This window comes from Mangifera indica, chromosome 13 (assembly GCF_011075055.1).
Source record: "Mangifera indica cultivar Alphonso chromosome 13, CATAS_Mindica_2.1, whole genome shotgun sequence".
Taxonomy (NCBI): domain Eukaryota; kingdom Viridiplantae; phylum Streptophyta; class Magnoliopsida; order Sapindales; family Anacardiaceae; genus Mangifera; species Mangifera indica.
In genome coordinates, this window is record NC_058149.1 from 15363795 (window position 1) to 15380484 (window position 16690).

General features: G+C 35.3%; 3 protein-coding genes and 1 pseudogene across 5 annotated transcripts; 3 read left to right on the forward strand and 1 right to left on the reverse strand.

Annotated features, from left to right (window-relative positions):
- Positions 1-471: 471 nt before the first annotated feature.
- Positions 472-5525, forward strand: LOC123195068 (DEAD-box ATP-dependent RNA helicase 15-like). Of its 3 annotated transcripts, none has more exons than XM_044608645.1 (12): positions 472-632; positions 817-930; positions 1135-1235; positions 1764-1972; positions 2081-2312; positions 2445-2563; positions 3160-3216; positions 3302-3486; positions 4484-4628; positions 4716-4799; positions 4921-4984; positions 5101-5525. In XM_044608645.1, exons 2-12 carry the CDS (start codon positions 818-820, stop codon positions 5109-5111), a joined length of 1320 nt encoding a protein of 439 aa, XP_044464580.1. In that variant the 5' UTR covers positions 472-632; position 817; the 3' UTR covers positions 5112-5525. The 3 variants fall into 3 exon arrangements, with proteins under 3 accessions (XP_044464580.1, XP_044464581.1, XP_044464582.1); XM_044608646.1 differs by having other exon boundaries at positions 1800-1972; XM_044608647.1 differs by lacking the exons at positions 472-632; positions 817-930 and having other exon boundaries at positions 1673-1972.
- Positions 5526-6496: 971 nt separating this feature from the next.
- LOC123194239 (probable polygalacturonase At3g15720) lies at positions 6497-7717 on the reverse strand. Its single transcript, XM_044607392.1, has 4 exons — positions 7633-7717; positions 7186-7334; positions 6911-7115; positions 6497-6624 (listed from the first exon to the last, which is right to left on the reverse strand). The coding sequence occupies exons 1-4, from the start codon at positions 7715-7717 to the stop codon at positions 6620-6622; spliced, it is 444 nt and encodes a 147-aa protein (XP_044463327.1). The 3' UTR covers positions 6497-6619.
- A 2111-nt stretch (positions 7718-9828) lies between these two features.
- LOC123194240 lies at positions 9829-16559 on the forward strand (annotated as a pseudogene).
- On the forward strand, positions 14288-15851 carry LOC123194990 (probable sugar phosphate/phosphate translocator At5g25400). The gene has a single exon (XM_044608519.1). The coding sequence runs from the start codon at positions 14459-14461 to the stop codon at positions 15509-15511; it is 1053 nt and encodes a 350-aa protein (XP_044464454.1). The 5' UTR covers positions 14288-14458; the 3' UTR covers positions 15512-15851.
- Positions 16560-16690: the final 131 nt, after the last annotated feature.

A 16690-nucleotide genomic window follows, 5' to 3' on the forward strand; every position in this document is an offset into this window, starting at 1 on the left:
TTTGTTCCATAAAGAACTGTTGCATTTAAGATACTCAAATTTGAATGGAATGAATTGTATTTGAGCAAATTTTTGAACTTGAATATTCAAGTTAATTTAGATATTTGAATTTAAATTAACTCAAATCAATTTAAAATTAAATTAATTTTGAGTTAAATTCAAATATTAACTCATCAATTTTAAACTGATTTTGAAAAATCTCTTGTTAATTTGAACAAATCTTAAAATGAAGACTTGTTGAGTTTGATTTAAACTGAATTCAGCCCTACAATAAAAAGAACATACAACTTAGTTAAATCGAGAAACAATTTCTTTTATTTATTCTCAATTTCTTCTTTTTAAAAGGAGAGTTGTTTCATTGGGCCAAACAGCCCAAGTCACTGGAAAGCGAATTGAATTTGGTAATAAAAGACAAAATTTAGGGGCATTTTGGATCACATGTCCGAGTCGCCTCTTTATAAGCCGCTCTCTCAATCTTTAACCCTAATCTCTCTTTCTTCAGCCTCTTCACTCATAGATATTTTCCTTTTCTTTTTTGGCTAATTTTTTTTCCTTTGCAGCAGCCTCTCAAAATTTCCCTCTCCCCAAACCCTAACCCTAAAACCTCAAACCATCTCTTAACAGATTAGCAGGTGCAACTTTAATTTTTCTCTATTCACTCCCTAGTCCCCCACCTTTAGTCTTTTCTTCTGTAGTTCAAACCTTCCCCTATTTCGTTTTCGATTTGCTATTTTATAAACGGTGATTTGTTTGATCTAACTGTCGAAAACCCTAATTAATGAAGATCTAATGTAATTTTCTGATTTTGTTTTACAGGATGGGAGAGACTAGGGACAACGAGTACGAGGATGAGCTTCTCGACTATGAAGAAGAGGATGCCCAAGCTCCCGACTCTGTGGCTACAAAAGCCAATGGCGAAGCCGCCAAGAAGTCAGTGCTATACTCGTTTTATTTCTACGTTGGTTTATTATTTTGCCAAGATTCTGATTTCATTTGGTCTGGAAATGTTTTTATGTATTTATTATATTTGTTGCCTTTTTAAGTTTTGAATTAGTAAATTAGCCTGCATTGCCCTTAACAATTTTTTTCAATGTAATTAACTAATTTGAAAGTTCTCGCTCTCACTGTGAGCAGGGGCTATGTAGGAATTCACAGTTCAGGATTCAGGGACTTCCTATTGAAGCCAGAGCTTCTTCGAGCAATCGTGGACTCTGGATTTGAGCATCCGTCAGAAGGCAAACTACCATCTTTGTTTTTCAATTATTTTTTTATTGTGGTGGATTTTACTGATTTTCCTTAAAATTTATATCATAAGATACATTGTATGATAAATTCTGATGTGATTTTTTTGTGTCATTGTCAGTTGCATTTTTAGCCTACAATCTGAAAACTTAATAGGTGTACATTTTGGTTGATATGTGAATTACATATATTGTCACAAATAACTTATTTTTTAATTATACCCACTATATATGTGTATATGTGTGTGGGATTTCTGATTTAGAAGTTCTAGGATGTTTGCTGATATGGAAGCCCCTTTTTTTATTTCCTCTACTTGATATGTAAGAGGCGTAATTTGTGTGGTTTTGCTGCATGACTTTGGATACTGTTTTTTAATTAATTTTGGTACTTCCTCTACTGTTTCTAAAATCGTGTTCTTATGTTGTTTTAGGTAATATACTACTATCACACTATTGATTATGGAGCAGTATTGTGGTTTGGTAAACCTTTCATCATGAAGGCTTATATTTTACTTACCAAAGGTTCCTTCGATACGATTTTCTTTGGTTCTTCATCAGTGCAACATGAATGTATACCCCAAGCTATTCTGGGCATGGATGTGATTTGCCAAGCTAAATCTGGGATGGGGAAGACTGCTGTTTTTGTTCTGTCAACTTTACAGCAAACTGAACCAAACCCGGGTCAAGTTACTGCACTTGTTTTATGTCATACTAGAGAGTTAGCTTATCAGGTATATCCAAACTCTTTTGTCTTTGTCTGGAATTATATTATTTATATTTGTTTGTATTATTGACTTGATACACTTTTCCCCATTTTTGTTACTCGCCACATTTTGCAGATCTGCCATGAGTTTGAAAGGTTCAGTACTTACCTGCTTGATATCAAGGTTGCTGTCTTTTATGGTGGTGTTAATATCAAAAGTCACAAAGATTTGCTGAAAAATGAATGTCCTCAAATTGTTGTTGGCACACCAGGAAGAATATTGGCTCTCGCAAGAGATAAAGACCTCTCATTGAAGAATGTGAGGCATTTTATCCTTGATGAATGTGACAAGATGCTTGAATCACTTGGTATGCCACCAGCTGTACCCCAGAAATTGAACTAAATTATTATTGTTTCCTGGAAATGTAGAATATCTTAATTCCGTTTGTAGGTATCTTGTGATTAGTTCCACTTATATTGTTAGTTTTCATGTTTTACAGATATGAGAAGAGATGTGCAGGAAATATTCAAGATGACTCCTCATGATAAGCAAGTTATGATGTTTTCAGCTACACTCAGCAAAGAAATCCGTCCGGTCTGCAAGAAATTTATGCAAGATGTAATGTCTTATGGCCAGAACTACTTGAATTTAGAACTCCCATCTTTTTTATTCATGCCAACTTTCTACGAGAGTTCCATAGAAGTTTTATAATGTGGTGGTTACATGACCTTATGCTGCCATTGATGTTTGTCTATCCGGTGGCAATTTTATTCTGAAAGCGGGGAATCCAGTCTTATAGGGGAGATTAGTGAGTAGCTGGAAAATAGAGACAAGTTGCAACAAGTTAGGATATCTCAAAGTTGTGGGACATGCCTTAATGCTGAACTTTTGTTCAGATAGGTTTATATTTGTACTTATTTTTTTTTCTTTATAGGCTACATGTTGGGTGTGGTTCAAATTTTCTGTTGTTGAGAGGGGTGGTTTGGGTTGTGGGGTGGGGTGGGCATCTCTGGGCTGTGCTTTGTCTTTATCATAGTTTACATGTTTAGCAACAGTGGCTCTTCTAGCTGTGACAAACAGTTTTCTACAAGGAGACAAATCAGATTGAAGGAATCTCAATTGAAGGGATGTGCATCCATCATACATTTCGTACTGGATTCATAAAATTGAGGAAGGTTCCTAATATGATTTACTGTGACATTTGTTCCTTTCAGCCTATGGAAATATATGTTGACGACGAGGCCAAGTTGACTCTTCATGGTCTTGTACAAGTATGTGTTCAGGAGCTTTATACTTTATCTTCTCCACTAGTTCACTGGTGTTCATTTTGTATCTCACTATTACTATTTGAAATAGCACTACATCAAATTGAGTGAGCTGGAGAAGAATCGGAAGCTGAATGACCTCCTTGACGCTTTGGACTTTAATCAAGTAGTTATATTTGTCAAAAGTGTAAGCAGGGCTGCAGAGTTGAACAAGTTACTTGTTGAATGTAATTTTCCCTCTATATGCATCCATTCTGGCATGTCCCAGGAGGAAAGGTTTGTACATCTTTAGCATACAATTTTTTGCTCTTTGCAATTATCTTTAGTAGTCAACTTTAACCCTTTACTGTAGTAATTGAATGCTTGTTTGTGATATCTAAATGTTACGAGTTTCTACTACTTTTCCCTTAACTTTCTTTTCTAGGTCTGTTTATGCTGTTTATATACTTTATTTCTTTGTTTTACTTTTTATGGGCATCCTTTACCGCTAAAGATTTAAGGTAAGTTCAGTGTTGTATCAAATATGTAATGGATTGAACATGCTATGATTTTAAACATAGCAGTGAATGTGGAGGGCTCAGTGAGAAGTTTAACAGATACCAATGGATTAAATTTAGAAGTAATTATAAGAGACAAATTTGTGCAGTATTAGGTTTTCCCCTGAATGGTCGTTGTCTCTGATTATTTTGAATGTTCAACAGTATTAGAAACGTCCCCAGCTCGGTTGTTGAGGTTTTGTATTTTCTTTGTGCTGAAGCCTCTTGAAACATATTCATCAAAGAACAACCAAGAATTTGGCATATGTTTTATTTCAATCTGTATATGTAGGTTTTATGCTTTTTTTTTTTTTGTCATTTCTTTTATTATGAATTTGTTAAAATTTTGCTCATATCCTTTAAGATCTGTTTTAACTAATGTTTCATTACGTAAAACAATCATATTCAATTTGTAGTATTCCCCTTTCCTTATCATTTATAGTGTCTATTTACTGTGTTTGCAATGTTGAAGGTCAACAAGGCAACGCTTGTTTCTTCTGCTAGCATCTGAACGTCTATCTAGATTTTGGCTTGTAGTATCTCTTTTATTATACAAAGCTTTACATCTTCATATCAAATAACTCTTACTTTATTGCATGGATGGTTGGTTGACATAAAGTAAATAAAATGTTAAATTTTTGGAAAATATTTTTGTCTTGCTACTGGAAATTAAAATAAGGATTAGCATATGCAATGGTTAATGGTTTGATTTTCAGCTGACTGATATTTGCTTGTAGGTTGACGCGTTACAAGGGTTTCAAGGAGGGGAATAAGAGGATTCTTGTGGCTACAGATTTGGTTGGAAGAGGGATTGACATTGAGCGAGTTAATATTGTCATCAATTATGACATGCCAGATTCTGCTGATACGTATCTTCACAGGGTAGGCTCATTTTAAGTTTTGGCCATTTGTTTGTGTCAAACAATCATGTCTGAGCTTTCAGCTCATGCTAGTGGCTGGATCTTGTAGGTTGGTAGAGCTGGTAGGTTTGGCACTAAGGGTCTTGCGATCACTTTTGTCTCCTCTGCATCTGATTCGGATATTCTTAATCAGGTTTCAAATTTATGTTTTGTGTTTGTCTCTATGAAAAATTATCTATAGTACTATTTTTTTTTGTTTCTTTTGATAATTATTTGTCTGTTAATAACTTAATTTGTTGGTCAATCGAGTGCAGGTTCAAGCTAGGTTTGAGGTGGATATAAAGGAACTTCCGGAGCAGATTGATACATCTACATACAGTATGTTTCATGCTGTTTAAGTTTTTAGTGTAGTGATTTAGCTTATATCATATGAATCGTCTTTGTAAGTTTCATTAAGTATTCTAATTGAGATAAAATTGTTTGTTTCTATATAGTGCCATCATGATGGAATGGAGGGAGTGCTTTTGAAATTAAATTTGGATGTGGGGTGCTGCAGGACCTGTACAACGGTCGACGTATGTGGCCTTGGAGAGACCTAGTCAGATAGACTCTTATTCTCTGTCATTTTATACTTCTTAGAGTTACATCTAAGACCACGATTCTGCTGCTTTTGGGAATTTTAACCTACTACTACTAGTACCTTTTTTCTTCATTGTATTAAACTGCTTATGAACTTGTGTTAATTTGGTGTTGCAGATTAGATTCTTAGACAAAATTCAGAGGTGATATTTTGTGTTTTAATTTATTATGTTGGGCTTATTAGGTGTGCATATTATTGTTGGTTTATCGATACCTGAATGGAGTTGTAGTTGTGGATGGATGGTTTCTAATTTATACGAAAATGTCAGATTTAACTAAATTGGTGAGTGGACATTAGCTCTGCTCTGTAATTTTAGGATAATTATGTCGAAGTTCTCTATCAAAATATTTAACTGATTAAGTTGTTTCATTTTTCCATCTCAACGTCTCGCTGATGGGTTATAATTGGATGTACAATGATTCTGATTTTAGACGAAAAAATGTGTTTTTAACCATATTTTAAGATATCATTGTTGATTGATATGATTAATTGGATATTATTTTATTTTTAATGTAAAATTATTTAATTATGTAGTAGCATATTAACAGTACACATTGATGGAATTTATCTGCCACTACCAGATCTTAACGGAGTATTTAGGCAAGGGACATTAGGAGTAGTGCCTGTGGAGGTTCTATGGGCATTGTTGCGGTAGGCAATAGTCTTCTTCGGGCGTGGAAGAAGTAATGTCAATTTCCTTCATTTGAATGTTAAAGCAACCCACTTCATCACTGCAATTCAATGTGATTGCTTGTTTGCCCCACGAAGTTCCTTGCACACAGCATAAATTATAATAGGGTAATGCTGATCAAATAATTAGTTTTTATAATACAGTTTTAAAAACTGTATCTCATCTCTTCTGCTGCAGTCGATGGTGTAATGCTGATAAATTATAATAGGGTTTTCAGCATCTATAAGTGTGATTTGCTCGAATGAGGTGTCCCTAGCATATCCTGACCACCCAACCCCCCCTGGATAACTAGTATAACAACATCAAGTTACATTAGTTTGATTTATAATTTTTGTAATTATAACAATATATAATTAATTAATTACCCGAAATCTCTTAATTCTGGCTCCATTTTTAGTTCCAGTGAAATTACATTCCCGTACATGAGATGTCCCTAGCATATCCTGACCCCCCCTGGATAACCAGTATAACAACATCAAGTTACATTAACTTGATTTATAATTTTTGTAATTATAATAATATATAATTAATTAATTAATTAATTACCCGAAATGTCTTAATTCTTGCTCCATTTTTAGCTCCAGTGAAATTACATTCCCGTACATGCACTTGTTCCACTGTGTCATCTGCTCCATGTTCTCCTAGACTTCCCACACTTGAAGCCAAACCATCATTATTAATCTTAATCTGCCAAAATTAGTGAATGATGATGAGGGTTTTCACAAGTTACCTGATGCCATGACCTGGTCCACAGGCCACTCCCGTAATGTTGATAAAGGAGGAGCCGGTGTTGTTAGCAATGCAGTCATCTCCTCTATACATGACTGCATATATATATATATATGTATATATATATATATATATATACATATATATATATATGCAGTCATCTCCTCTATACATATATATATTATTAGTTTAATTATATAAGATTAAGATAAATGACATATGAGGGAGGGAATCAATCATTTACCAGATTTGATGATGGAGTTTCGCACATCTACGTAGGTTGATGAAGCGATGTCAATGCCATCAGTGTTAGGGCTATCAGCAGGTGAATTTATATGAATTCTGGAGATGGATACACCAGTGCACTGATTTATTGAGATATGACACATTGGACTGTTAACAACACTGATCCCTGTTACTTGATTATTACAGTTGTCGAAGTGTACAGCCTGCAACAACATATAAGAGGTTGTTAATTACTTTGCTAATTCAATCAGAGTGAAGGACAAATTCTTTTACCCTTGGTCGTGTAGACTCTTGACTTCTGCTCCACCAAGTAGAACCCCGGCCATTGATGGTTCCAGATCCATTAATGACAAGACCATTAACATTATCGAAGCCTAGCCAGTAATCTCCACTGCCATTCCATCCACTGATAGTATCGGGTGCTATTATGTCCCCTCAAACCTGTCCTCCAAACAATTACATTAATATAATATATTAAAGAAGATATATATATATATATATATATATATATATATATATATTTATATGTATGTATACACACACACACATATAGGGACATTGTGACTTATTTGACCTGAAGATGAGGAGTAGTGGAGTTGCAGGGGCCTTGGAATGAAGTGGGGTTCAACAAGAATGTTTTTGCTGCAGATATTTCTTTCCATGCTTTTAAGAAAGCCTGAGAATCATCAGTTTTGCCATCTCCAATTGCGCCAAACTCACCTACATGAAAGGTAGGTTCACTGTATCCAATTGCAATACACAACAGAAGCAAAACTCCAGCACCAAGTACCTCCTGCATCTTCATCTTTTGAAAAATGAATCAACTGCTCAAGTAGATAGCAAGGAAGGACTTGTTTATGTATGTATATGCCTTATGCAACACTGGATTTATGGCAAGTTACTTGTTTATTATTTGTAAACATAAATGGGTAATTAATTATGTCATTTATAATTCTGTTCTGTGTGTTGCATGAAAAGTAGTAGTGCTCCCCTGTGACTCTTTTTTTAAGGTAATGTCCCCTGTAACCCCTACTCCTTTTCTATGTACAACCTTCCACATTAATTTACTTCATTATTATTTCTACACTCAAATTAATTAGTAATTAATTATGTCATTTCTAAGATTTTTTTTCCCCTAACCTCAAATGTTTGTTGCATGCACAATTATTAATTACCTCACCTAGTTTAGGGAATTATTTAATAAAATAAAGATAGATGTTACATGTACTTATAATAAATATTAATTTGAGAGTCAAATGACTATTTTTAACCCAAAGTTTAATAAAATAACATATTATCACTATTTAGAATTGAAAAAACTAATTTCCACCGATTTGTTAAATATTTTATAATATTATTCAAAATACAAAAAACTCTTAAACTAAATACCACTTTACTCTCACCATTTTTTCTACATTAGAATTGTTTATGAACTTGTGGTGTTAATTCTATGTTGTTGATTAAACTCTTAGATAAAACTCAGAAATGGTATTTTATATTTTAATTTCTAGTGTCGTATTCAAACAAAGCAATGATATGGTTTTTCTATTTTATGTTGAAAAATATAAAAGAATTGTGTTTCTTGTGTGTTATGTACAAAGGACTAGCATTTATACTAGTACACAATAAGGTATGAAAAGGAAAAAATTAAAAAATTAATTTCTTGATTGTTTAATTTTTATGATTGATTGATTTCTTAATATATACGATTGATTGATGGGATTGCTTGATTGATTGATGATCTTGATGATTGATTGATGATCTTGATTCTTGTTTGATTGACTGATGATATACTGGATATCTTCAACATCCCTCTCAAACTGAAGGAGACAAAACAAATGTCATCTTGAGTCTGCTAACTAAATTAGAAAACCATCCAAAAGGATAAGATTTAGTAAAAATATTGGCAAGTTGATCAGAAAAGAAATTGGATGAAGGCATAGAATATCTTGAAGTAAATATTGTCAAACAAAGTGACAATCTATCTTAATATGTTTTGTACATTCATGAAAAAATCATTATGAACTATTTGAATAACATTTTGATTGTCACAATAAAGAGGAGTGATAAATGTCTAAGGTATGCCTATATCATGCAATAATCACCGTAACCAAAGAAGTTCAAAGGTGCTAAATACCACTTTACTTTCATATGAGCGTGTAACGATACATGTAATCATCCATAAATATAACAAAATATTTTGAACCTTTTAAAATTGTAATAGGTGTAGGACCTCAAATATCAGAGTGTACAGGGTCAACGGGTGAAGAAGCAATAAAATCACTTTTATCGAAAGACAAATTAAGATGTTTACCAAGTTGACAAGACATACATCCAAAATTTTTATGAAGAACAGATCCTAATAATCCTGATGAAGACAATGTTTTGAGACAAAATTCAGATACATGGCCTAATCGAGAATGCCAAAGACTCAAAGACACGTGAGACTAGATAGACACAACAACATTAGTCATAGGAACATGAAGCGATGTAATCTCAAACAGTCGCCCGACTTTACGACCTTTCTTAACTGTTTTGCTTGTCTATGGATCCTGCACAATATAATCATTATTAGAAAAATGAAAATTTAATTCAAGTTCACATAATTGCCCAACAAATAAAAGATTTAAAGAAAGTTTGGGGATAAGGTATGTGTCTGGAACAAATAGGTGTGTAGTAGAGAAAAATCTTATATGGCTAACTTATATTGTAGATCCATTAGCTGTTTGAATATTAGGAATATTATTGGCTAGGGTCTTGAATGAAAATAATGATGAGGAAGGAGTCATATGATTACAACAAGTAGAGTCAAGATACCAAGAGGTATTATCTATGGTGATTGAAAATGCATAAACAAAAGTAGAAGTAGAAGAACTAGTATCAATTCGAGTGAGAGCTTGAGTGATAAGTGTCTCAATGTCAATCTTTGATAGAGTGCGTGTGCCAAAGGTAGGCTTTGGTGCATTATCTTCGATAACAGTAATGACATAGCAAGGATGGAAACTCCAATTTGGATTACGTTGTTGATTTCTTTTTCTTGAATTGAAGTTCCTCTTATCTTTAGAACGATATTCCTTAAGTTCATTGTGATAACAATAAGAGCAATATTTTGAAGAATTAGATGCAAGTTTTGTAGACTGTGATTAAGTAGCAAGAACTGTATCTGAGAGACGGAGTTTTCGAGTTTACATGCTTGTTTCTTCAAAGATTAATTCTGTTATAGCTATGTCTAGTGTTGGTAAAGGATGCAAATGTTTTTTTCAAAGGTTTCGTGTTTTTTGATTGTCTAATCTTTATGATTGATTAATTTCTTAATCTATGAGATTGATTGATGATTGATGAACTTGCATTATTCCTTGGTTTCAAAATGAAAGTCAAATTTCATATCTCCTGGAGATGCATACAAGAAACTGAATTTAGATTGCTTCATTCTCCACAATAATCCTTTCATTGATACATCTATATATGTATATATCTCATGTGTTGGATTAATTGAAGAGGGTGTTACTCAATCATGAATTTTCTATTTCTCTCAGAATCTTGATCTTTTTAATTATGTCCTTCGTCTAGAGTGGTATAAGTAGTACTCCTATCACCTTCCCTTCTTTCAACAATGATAGTTGCGACAATGGCAGGCTTATTTGTATGGGTTCAGTGACCGCATTTAATGGCTACTTGAGTCTTACTCCGGAACTAGAGCAAGATAATAATTCAACCTCAACATCATATCAGGATTCACCTTACAAAGTTGGTCGGGTTCTGTTTCACCGACCTGTTCTAGCTTGGCCTGCCATTATTACCACTACCTTTACTGTCAGGATTTCCACCTTCCCTAATTCAACCGGTTCTGGAGATGGGATGACGTTTATCATGGCAGAGAATAACCATTCTTCACCACCTAAAAGCTATGGGTCTTATATTGGAATCATGGATGAAACCACAAAAGGCAGTAAAAAGTATTCAATTTGCTTGTAAAAGAAGTGGATTGGTTTCTGGTTTAGAGATTGATTAATTAATTTCTGAAAAAAATGGAAGCAGATGGCGTGGTTCGTCTAAGTAGCAGTAGAGCTGGACACTTACATGAATGAGTTTGATCTAGATGGAAACCATGCAGGCGTTGACACAACAAGCATAACAAAACCAGTTGCAGCCAAGAGTTTCAAAGACACTGGGATTGATCTCAAAAGTGGAAGAGAAATTAACATCAAAATTGATTATGACAGGCACAAGTAGATGCTCCATGTTTCTGGGGGTTATGCTGGCAAACCCTTAATCAATTTTCTTCACCAATCTATTATCGTGTCAGATTCGGTTCCACGCTCCGTTTATGTGGGTTTTACAGCCTCTACGGGGTCCTATTCTGAGAGTCATCAGCCCCTAATTTGGATGTTTACATCAACACAAATTGATAACAAGGGGGAATCCAAGGAGGATATCACAAAAGGCATGTTGATTATTGTGGTTCCGACTGTGGGATCATTGATTGTGGCCTTGTTTGCTTTCCCGCTTATTCGAAGAACCTTGAAGAATAAAAGAAAGAAGATATAGAAAGACGATCAAGATGTGCTGCTAATGTCCCTCAAATGTTCACCTACAAGCAACTACAAAAGGCTGCTCAAAACTTCAGCAACGATAACTTACTGGGCAAGGGTGGCTTTGGAAGTGTCTACAAGGCCACCATTTCAAATCCTCCTTTAACTGTAGCAGTAAAAAAGATTTCAGCAACCTCACATCAAGGTCTTTCGATTTACTCATCCTTGAATTAATATTCTGAATTTTTCTAAGAAACACAACTTATCAAATTAAATTTTTATATTGTCGTATCAGGTGAAAGAAAATTCTTTGCAGAAATTTGTACAATAGGGGCCTGAGGCACAAGAATATAGTGCAACTCCCAGGTTGGTGCCACGAGGGCTAGCATCTCCTTCTAGTGTACGAATACATTGCCAATGGTAGCCCCGATCGTTTCATTGGGAAGGGGTTTCTTGATTGGAAGACCAGTTACAAAATCTTAACAGGCTTGACATCCGCTTTGTTATATCTCCATGAAGAATGTGCTAACCCAGTGGTTCACCGTGATGTTAAACCAAATAACGTAATGTTTGGACACCGAATACAATGCTCATTTAGGGAATTTTGGATGGCTAGATTGCTCTAAAATGATGCATGTACAAGTGCAACCACCATGCTTGCGGGTACTCCAGGCTATTTAGCCTCCGAAGTGGGCTTCTCAGGAAAGGCTACCCTAGAATCTAACGTCTACAGTTTTGGAATGGTAGTAATTGAAGTAGTTTGCGAGAGGAGATCAAGGCGAATTTTGGAAGAAAATAGTTTAGTGGATTACGTTTGGAGTCTACATGGAAAAAATGCATTGGTAGAATGAGTGGACCAACAGCTAAAAGGAAAATTTGATGAGGAGCAAGTGAAAAGGACATTGATTGCTGGACTTGCATGCTTGCATCCGGATTTTACATTGCGACCTAAGGTAAGAAAAGTGGTGCAAGTTTTCCTGGACCTCAATGAGCCTTTAATGGAGTTGCCAGAATCACGGCCTAGTTTTGTCTGTGTATCGTTGTCTTCTTCCTCTTCTGCTGCAACAACAACTAATTTGGGTCCAGAAGTGTAAATGCCTCACTAAAGCCGCCCATGTCATCCCAAGATGAGATGGAGATGGATGTGAATTCATACATGTACCTAAGACTTTGTTTCTGAAAATACATCGCTGTATTGAAACTTGAACTTTTCAAGAATCATGTCAAATCTCCGGAAGTCATTAGTTTCTTGGACTTTATTATCTGTCTTCTTTTCAATTTTCAGCATCATCTTCTATCTACAATCATCTACCTAGGTACAGGTTAACAATTAACTTTTTTCCCCATTAATAGGCTCTCATTTCTTCTTCTCTTTATTATTATTATTATTTTTTTTTTTTGGTGTCCATATTGATTTTCTATGTTAGTTCTCTGTTTCTGGATCCATTGTCCAAAACCTTACCGGGCTTGAAGAGATCATTTCTTTGTAGAATATGAAGAAAGTGTCGTTTCCCCATTTAGTTCAGAGAAAAGCTACTGTTTTTCCTTAGCATGAAGTTCATGATGCAACTTCCAATTTAAGTACTTCTTTGAAGATTGGCCAAGGATCTTATGGATCTGCTTACCTTGGAAAATCAAGAGGAACTGTAAGTAAGAGGAACCCATCTGCTTTCCTCCAATTTTATTTTCTGGTACATAAGGAATCCTGTAAATTTGTTTCAGCACTATTTCTTAATGAATGACAGCCTCTTCTTATATGCATGTAGGATGTGGCTATCAAGCAGATGAAATATTGTTGCTTTTTCAGGTTTGTATGCGGATTCACTTTTTTCAATGCATATTAATCTGCACTGTTTTTCCTTTTCTTTTGTGAAGCAGTACCTTCCCTTGTCTTGTTTAATAGAGTCAGTTTGAGGTTATTGGATATGTATGCACCTGGTGAAAACTGTGTTTCTGAATTATGAATATGCCCGAAACGGTGCACTGAGTGGCCATGTTCATGCACAAGGCCAGTGTAAGAGGTGTGAATTTACATTATTCATTGTCTCATCAATCAATGTACTTGAAACCAGCATGTTCAGATTTCTCTAGACGCAGCCAAAGGTCTTGAGTACATACATGAATGCACAAAGGCCTTGAAATCTCACTTCATTCTGCTTTCAACCAATACCAATGTAAACGTGTACTACATAATATGGGTCTTTCTGCAGAAACTTATTTCAGACGCTTTGTTCATTAATAATATAATATTGTATGGACTCTTTGAAGTGTGAGCATAGATAAACAGGTCAAAGAAACAAAGAGAAAATGGTAGTTCCATTCAAGTAAGAAACCATCTTGCAGAATAAATGGTTTATTAAATTTCAATGAACACCAAAATTTGGAAAATTTCTGACTGTTGAGTGCGACAAGACTATGGATCTAGCCCAACATTTTTAAGACGAAGTCAAAAGAGGTAGAAAAAATAAAGCTACCCAATTCTTGATAATGAACAAATGATTAATTAATATTTTTATTAATAAAAATAATAATATTTTAGGAAATAAAATTAGTGATTAATAAAGTGTTAGGATATTATTATTATTATTAATCTTCATTAGTGATGTTGCGGAGGTGGTCAACACAACAGCATGCAAAAAGCACGTGATTTTACGAATCTTGTGAACGCGCGTTAGACATCCCCTATTCTGTGCACCGGGTCCGGATTTTAATCCGCTTTTCAATTTTGTCTTTCCTAAACATTATAAAATAATCCGACCTTGTGTTTTAATTTCCTTTAAATTCATTTCTTGTTTTGGGACGAGGAGAATTTCAGTGTACAAAGACTGGCCCGAAATAACCAACCCATTACCAAATAAAAAGCCCACCCCAAAATCTCTATCTCACTGAATATTACCTCCCCCTGACACAGCGTCTGCGTCCGCATCTGCTTCACTCTTCTCCAATCTCCCACCCTTTAGACTTCACTTCACTGGTTATCTTACACACCCCTCCTTTTCTAAATCAATCTAACGATGGGCAAGGGTGGTGCTCTCAGCGATAGTGTGATCAAGAAGATCTTGCTGTCCTACACTTACGTCGCCATATGGATCTTCCTCTCTTTCACCGTCATTGTTTACAACAAGTACATCCTCGACAAGAAGATGTACAATTGGCCCTTTCCCATCTCTCTTACCATGATCCACATGTCCTTTTGTGCAACTCTTGCCTTTCTCCTCATCAAAGTCTTCAAATTCGTTGAGCCTGTCTCCATGTCTCGAGATCTTTACCTCTCGTCCGTCGTCCCCATCGGCGCTTTGTATTCTCTCAGTCTTTGGCTCTCTAACTCTGCCTATATTTATCTCTCTGTTTCCTTCATCCAGATGTTGAAAGCCCTGATGCCTGTCGCCGTTTACTCCATTGGCGTTCTTTTCAAAAAGGAGACTTTCAAAACTGATACCATGGCTAATATGCTGTCGATCTCCTTTGGTGTCGCTGTGGCAGCTTATGGTGAGGCGAGATTTGACACGTGGGGGGTTATTTTGCAATTGGGTGCCGTTGCTTTTGAGGCAACAAGGCTAGTAATGATTCAAATCTTGCTCACATCAAAGGGAATTACTTTGAATCCCATTACGTCTCTGTATTATGTTGCGCCTTGTTGTTTGGTTTTCTTAGTTGTTCCCTGGATTTTTGTCGAGTTGCCGGTATTGAGGAGCACATCTAGTTTTCAACTTGATTTCGTGATATTTGGGACTAATTCTTTTTGTGCTTTCGCCTTGAATCTTGCGGTTTTCTTACTTGTTGGAAAGACATCTGCTTTGGCTATGAATGTGGCTGGTGTTGTTAAGGATTGGTTGTTGATCGCGTTTTCGTGGTCTGTGATTAAGGATACAGTGACCCCGGTGAATCTGTTTGGATACGGGTTGGCGTTTTTGGGGGTTGCATATTACAATCACTCGAAATTGCAGGCATTGAAGGCGAAGGAAGCACAGAAGAAGGCTGGACAGGTTGATGAGGAAGCAGGGAAGTTGTTGGAGGAGAGGGATGGTGAAGGAGGATCGACAAAGAGGAATGAGTCTCAAGATTAATTTTTTAGTTAAAAAATTATGAAAATAAGTGCAAGGAGAGGACAATGAAGAAAAAAGGGTTTCTGAGTTGGGACGAGATATTTTCTTTTGCTCATTGGACGCATTTTAGGTTTGGTATGCTGTTTTAGGTTTTGATTTATTATGCTAGTTGACTGTGGCTGTTTCGTAATAGTGTTAGGGATTTGAGATTTAATTCTGGTTGCTTACAGTGCCGAATCATGTATGTTAGTAGAGTAAGAATCTCAAATACCCTTTATCTTTTTTGTTGTTTTGTTTTTCATTTTATGTGTCTGTAGGTGTTACCTATTCAATTGATGGAGTTTTAATGCTTATTTATTCATATTTATGATTCCTTTTGGCTCATGTTATTTATATTTATGAATGTTGTAAATTTGGCAGCTTCTTCTTGTCGGCGAAATTCATGATGGTCTGGAATCTGAAATAGTTTTTCTTGACTATTTATTCAAGCTATAACTAATTTGGTCGATGGTAAAGACATTATGAAGTGAAGAGTTTGCTGAAGGAACACAAATCCAATTAGAATAGAGTTGCCAAAGACATTTCCCCTTTATTCTTTTAATAATATCACTTTGCTACTTTTCCAATATGGGATCAGGGTTCGTTTGGTGTAAGGTATAAAATCCACTACCTTAAACTTATGCAACCCTGCTTATGCTCTCAGTGTAGTCCACCAGATCCTGGGATTTTAACCAATGAAGTTGGTCATTTGGTTTGTATATTTTGACTTCAGTGACCGGGAGAATATTGATTTCTTCTTTATCAATGTATGGATTTCTGCTTGAGGAGATCTATTGGTAAAGTAACAATGATGGTATTATGACGAATGAGTTCTTACACAAATTGTATTATGCATTATGAGCACCATTCTAGCCCATAGTTTATTGTTGTTCAACCCTAACCCTAAACCTAATGCGAATAGTTGCTTGTGACTTTGTGTCATCCATTTCTTAATTAAGATTTGTCAAGGGAACCCCGACCAACCAAGAAATGCAAGAGGTCTCAGCTTGGTAACTGTTTGTTTCCTTCATGTAGTCTCGTCTCTATTTGTTTTGGTTGTTTGAATGTGACTTGAGTTGTCAAAAATTTGAAACTATCGATCTTAATTTTAGAGATTACATGTGCATCTTTGAGCTATGCTATGCCTCATTTAGTTGCTGG

Coding starts and splice junctions, on each gene's coding strand:
- LOC123195068 (XM_044608645.1), top strand. CDS start 818: ATGGGAGAGACTAGGGACAACGAGTACGAGGATGAGCTTCTCGACTAT. Junction 2,564..3,159: donor GCAAGAAATTTATGCAAGAT/GTAATGTCTTAT, acceptor TGTTCCTTTCAG/CCTATGGAAATATATGTTGA. Junction 3,487..4,483: donor GGCATGTCCCAGGAGGAAAG/GTTTGTACATCT, acceptor ATTTGCTTGTAG/GTTGACGCGTTACAAGGGTT.
- LOC123194239 (XM_044607392.1), bottom strand. CDS start 7,717: ATGAAGATGCAGGAGGTACTTGGTGCTGGAGTTTTGCTTCTGTTGTGT. Junction 7,335..7,632: donor TGAACCTACCTTTCATGTAG/GTGAGTTTGGCG, acceptor GGGACATAATAG/CACCCGATACTATCAGTGGA. Junction 7,116..7,185: donor AAGAGTCTACACGACCAAGG/GTAAAAGAATTT, acceptor ATGTTGTTGCAG/GCTGTACACTTCGACAACTG.
- LOC123194990 (XM_044608519.1), top strand. CDS start 14,459: ATGGGCAAGGGTGGTGCTCTCAGCGATAGTGTGATCAAGAAGATCTTG.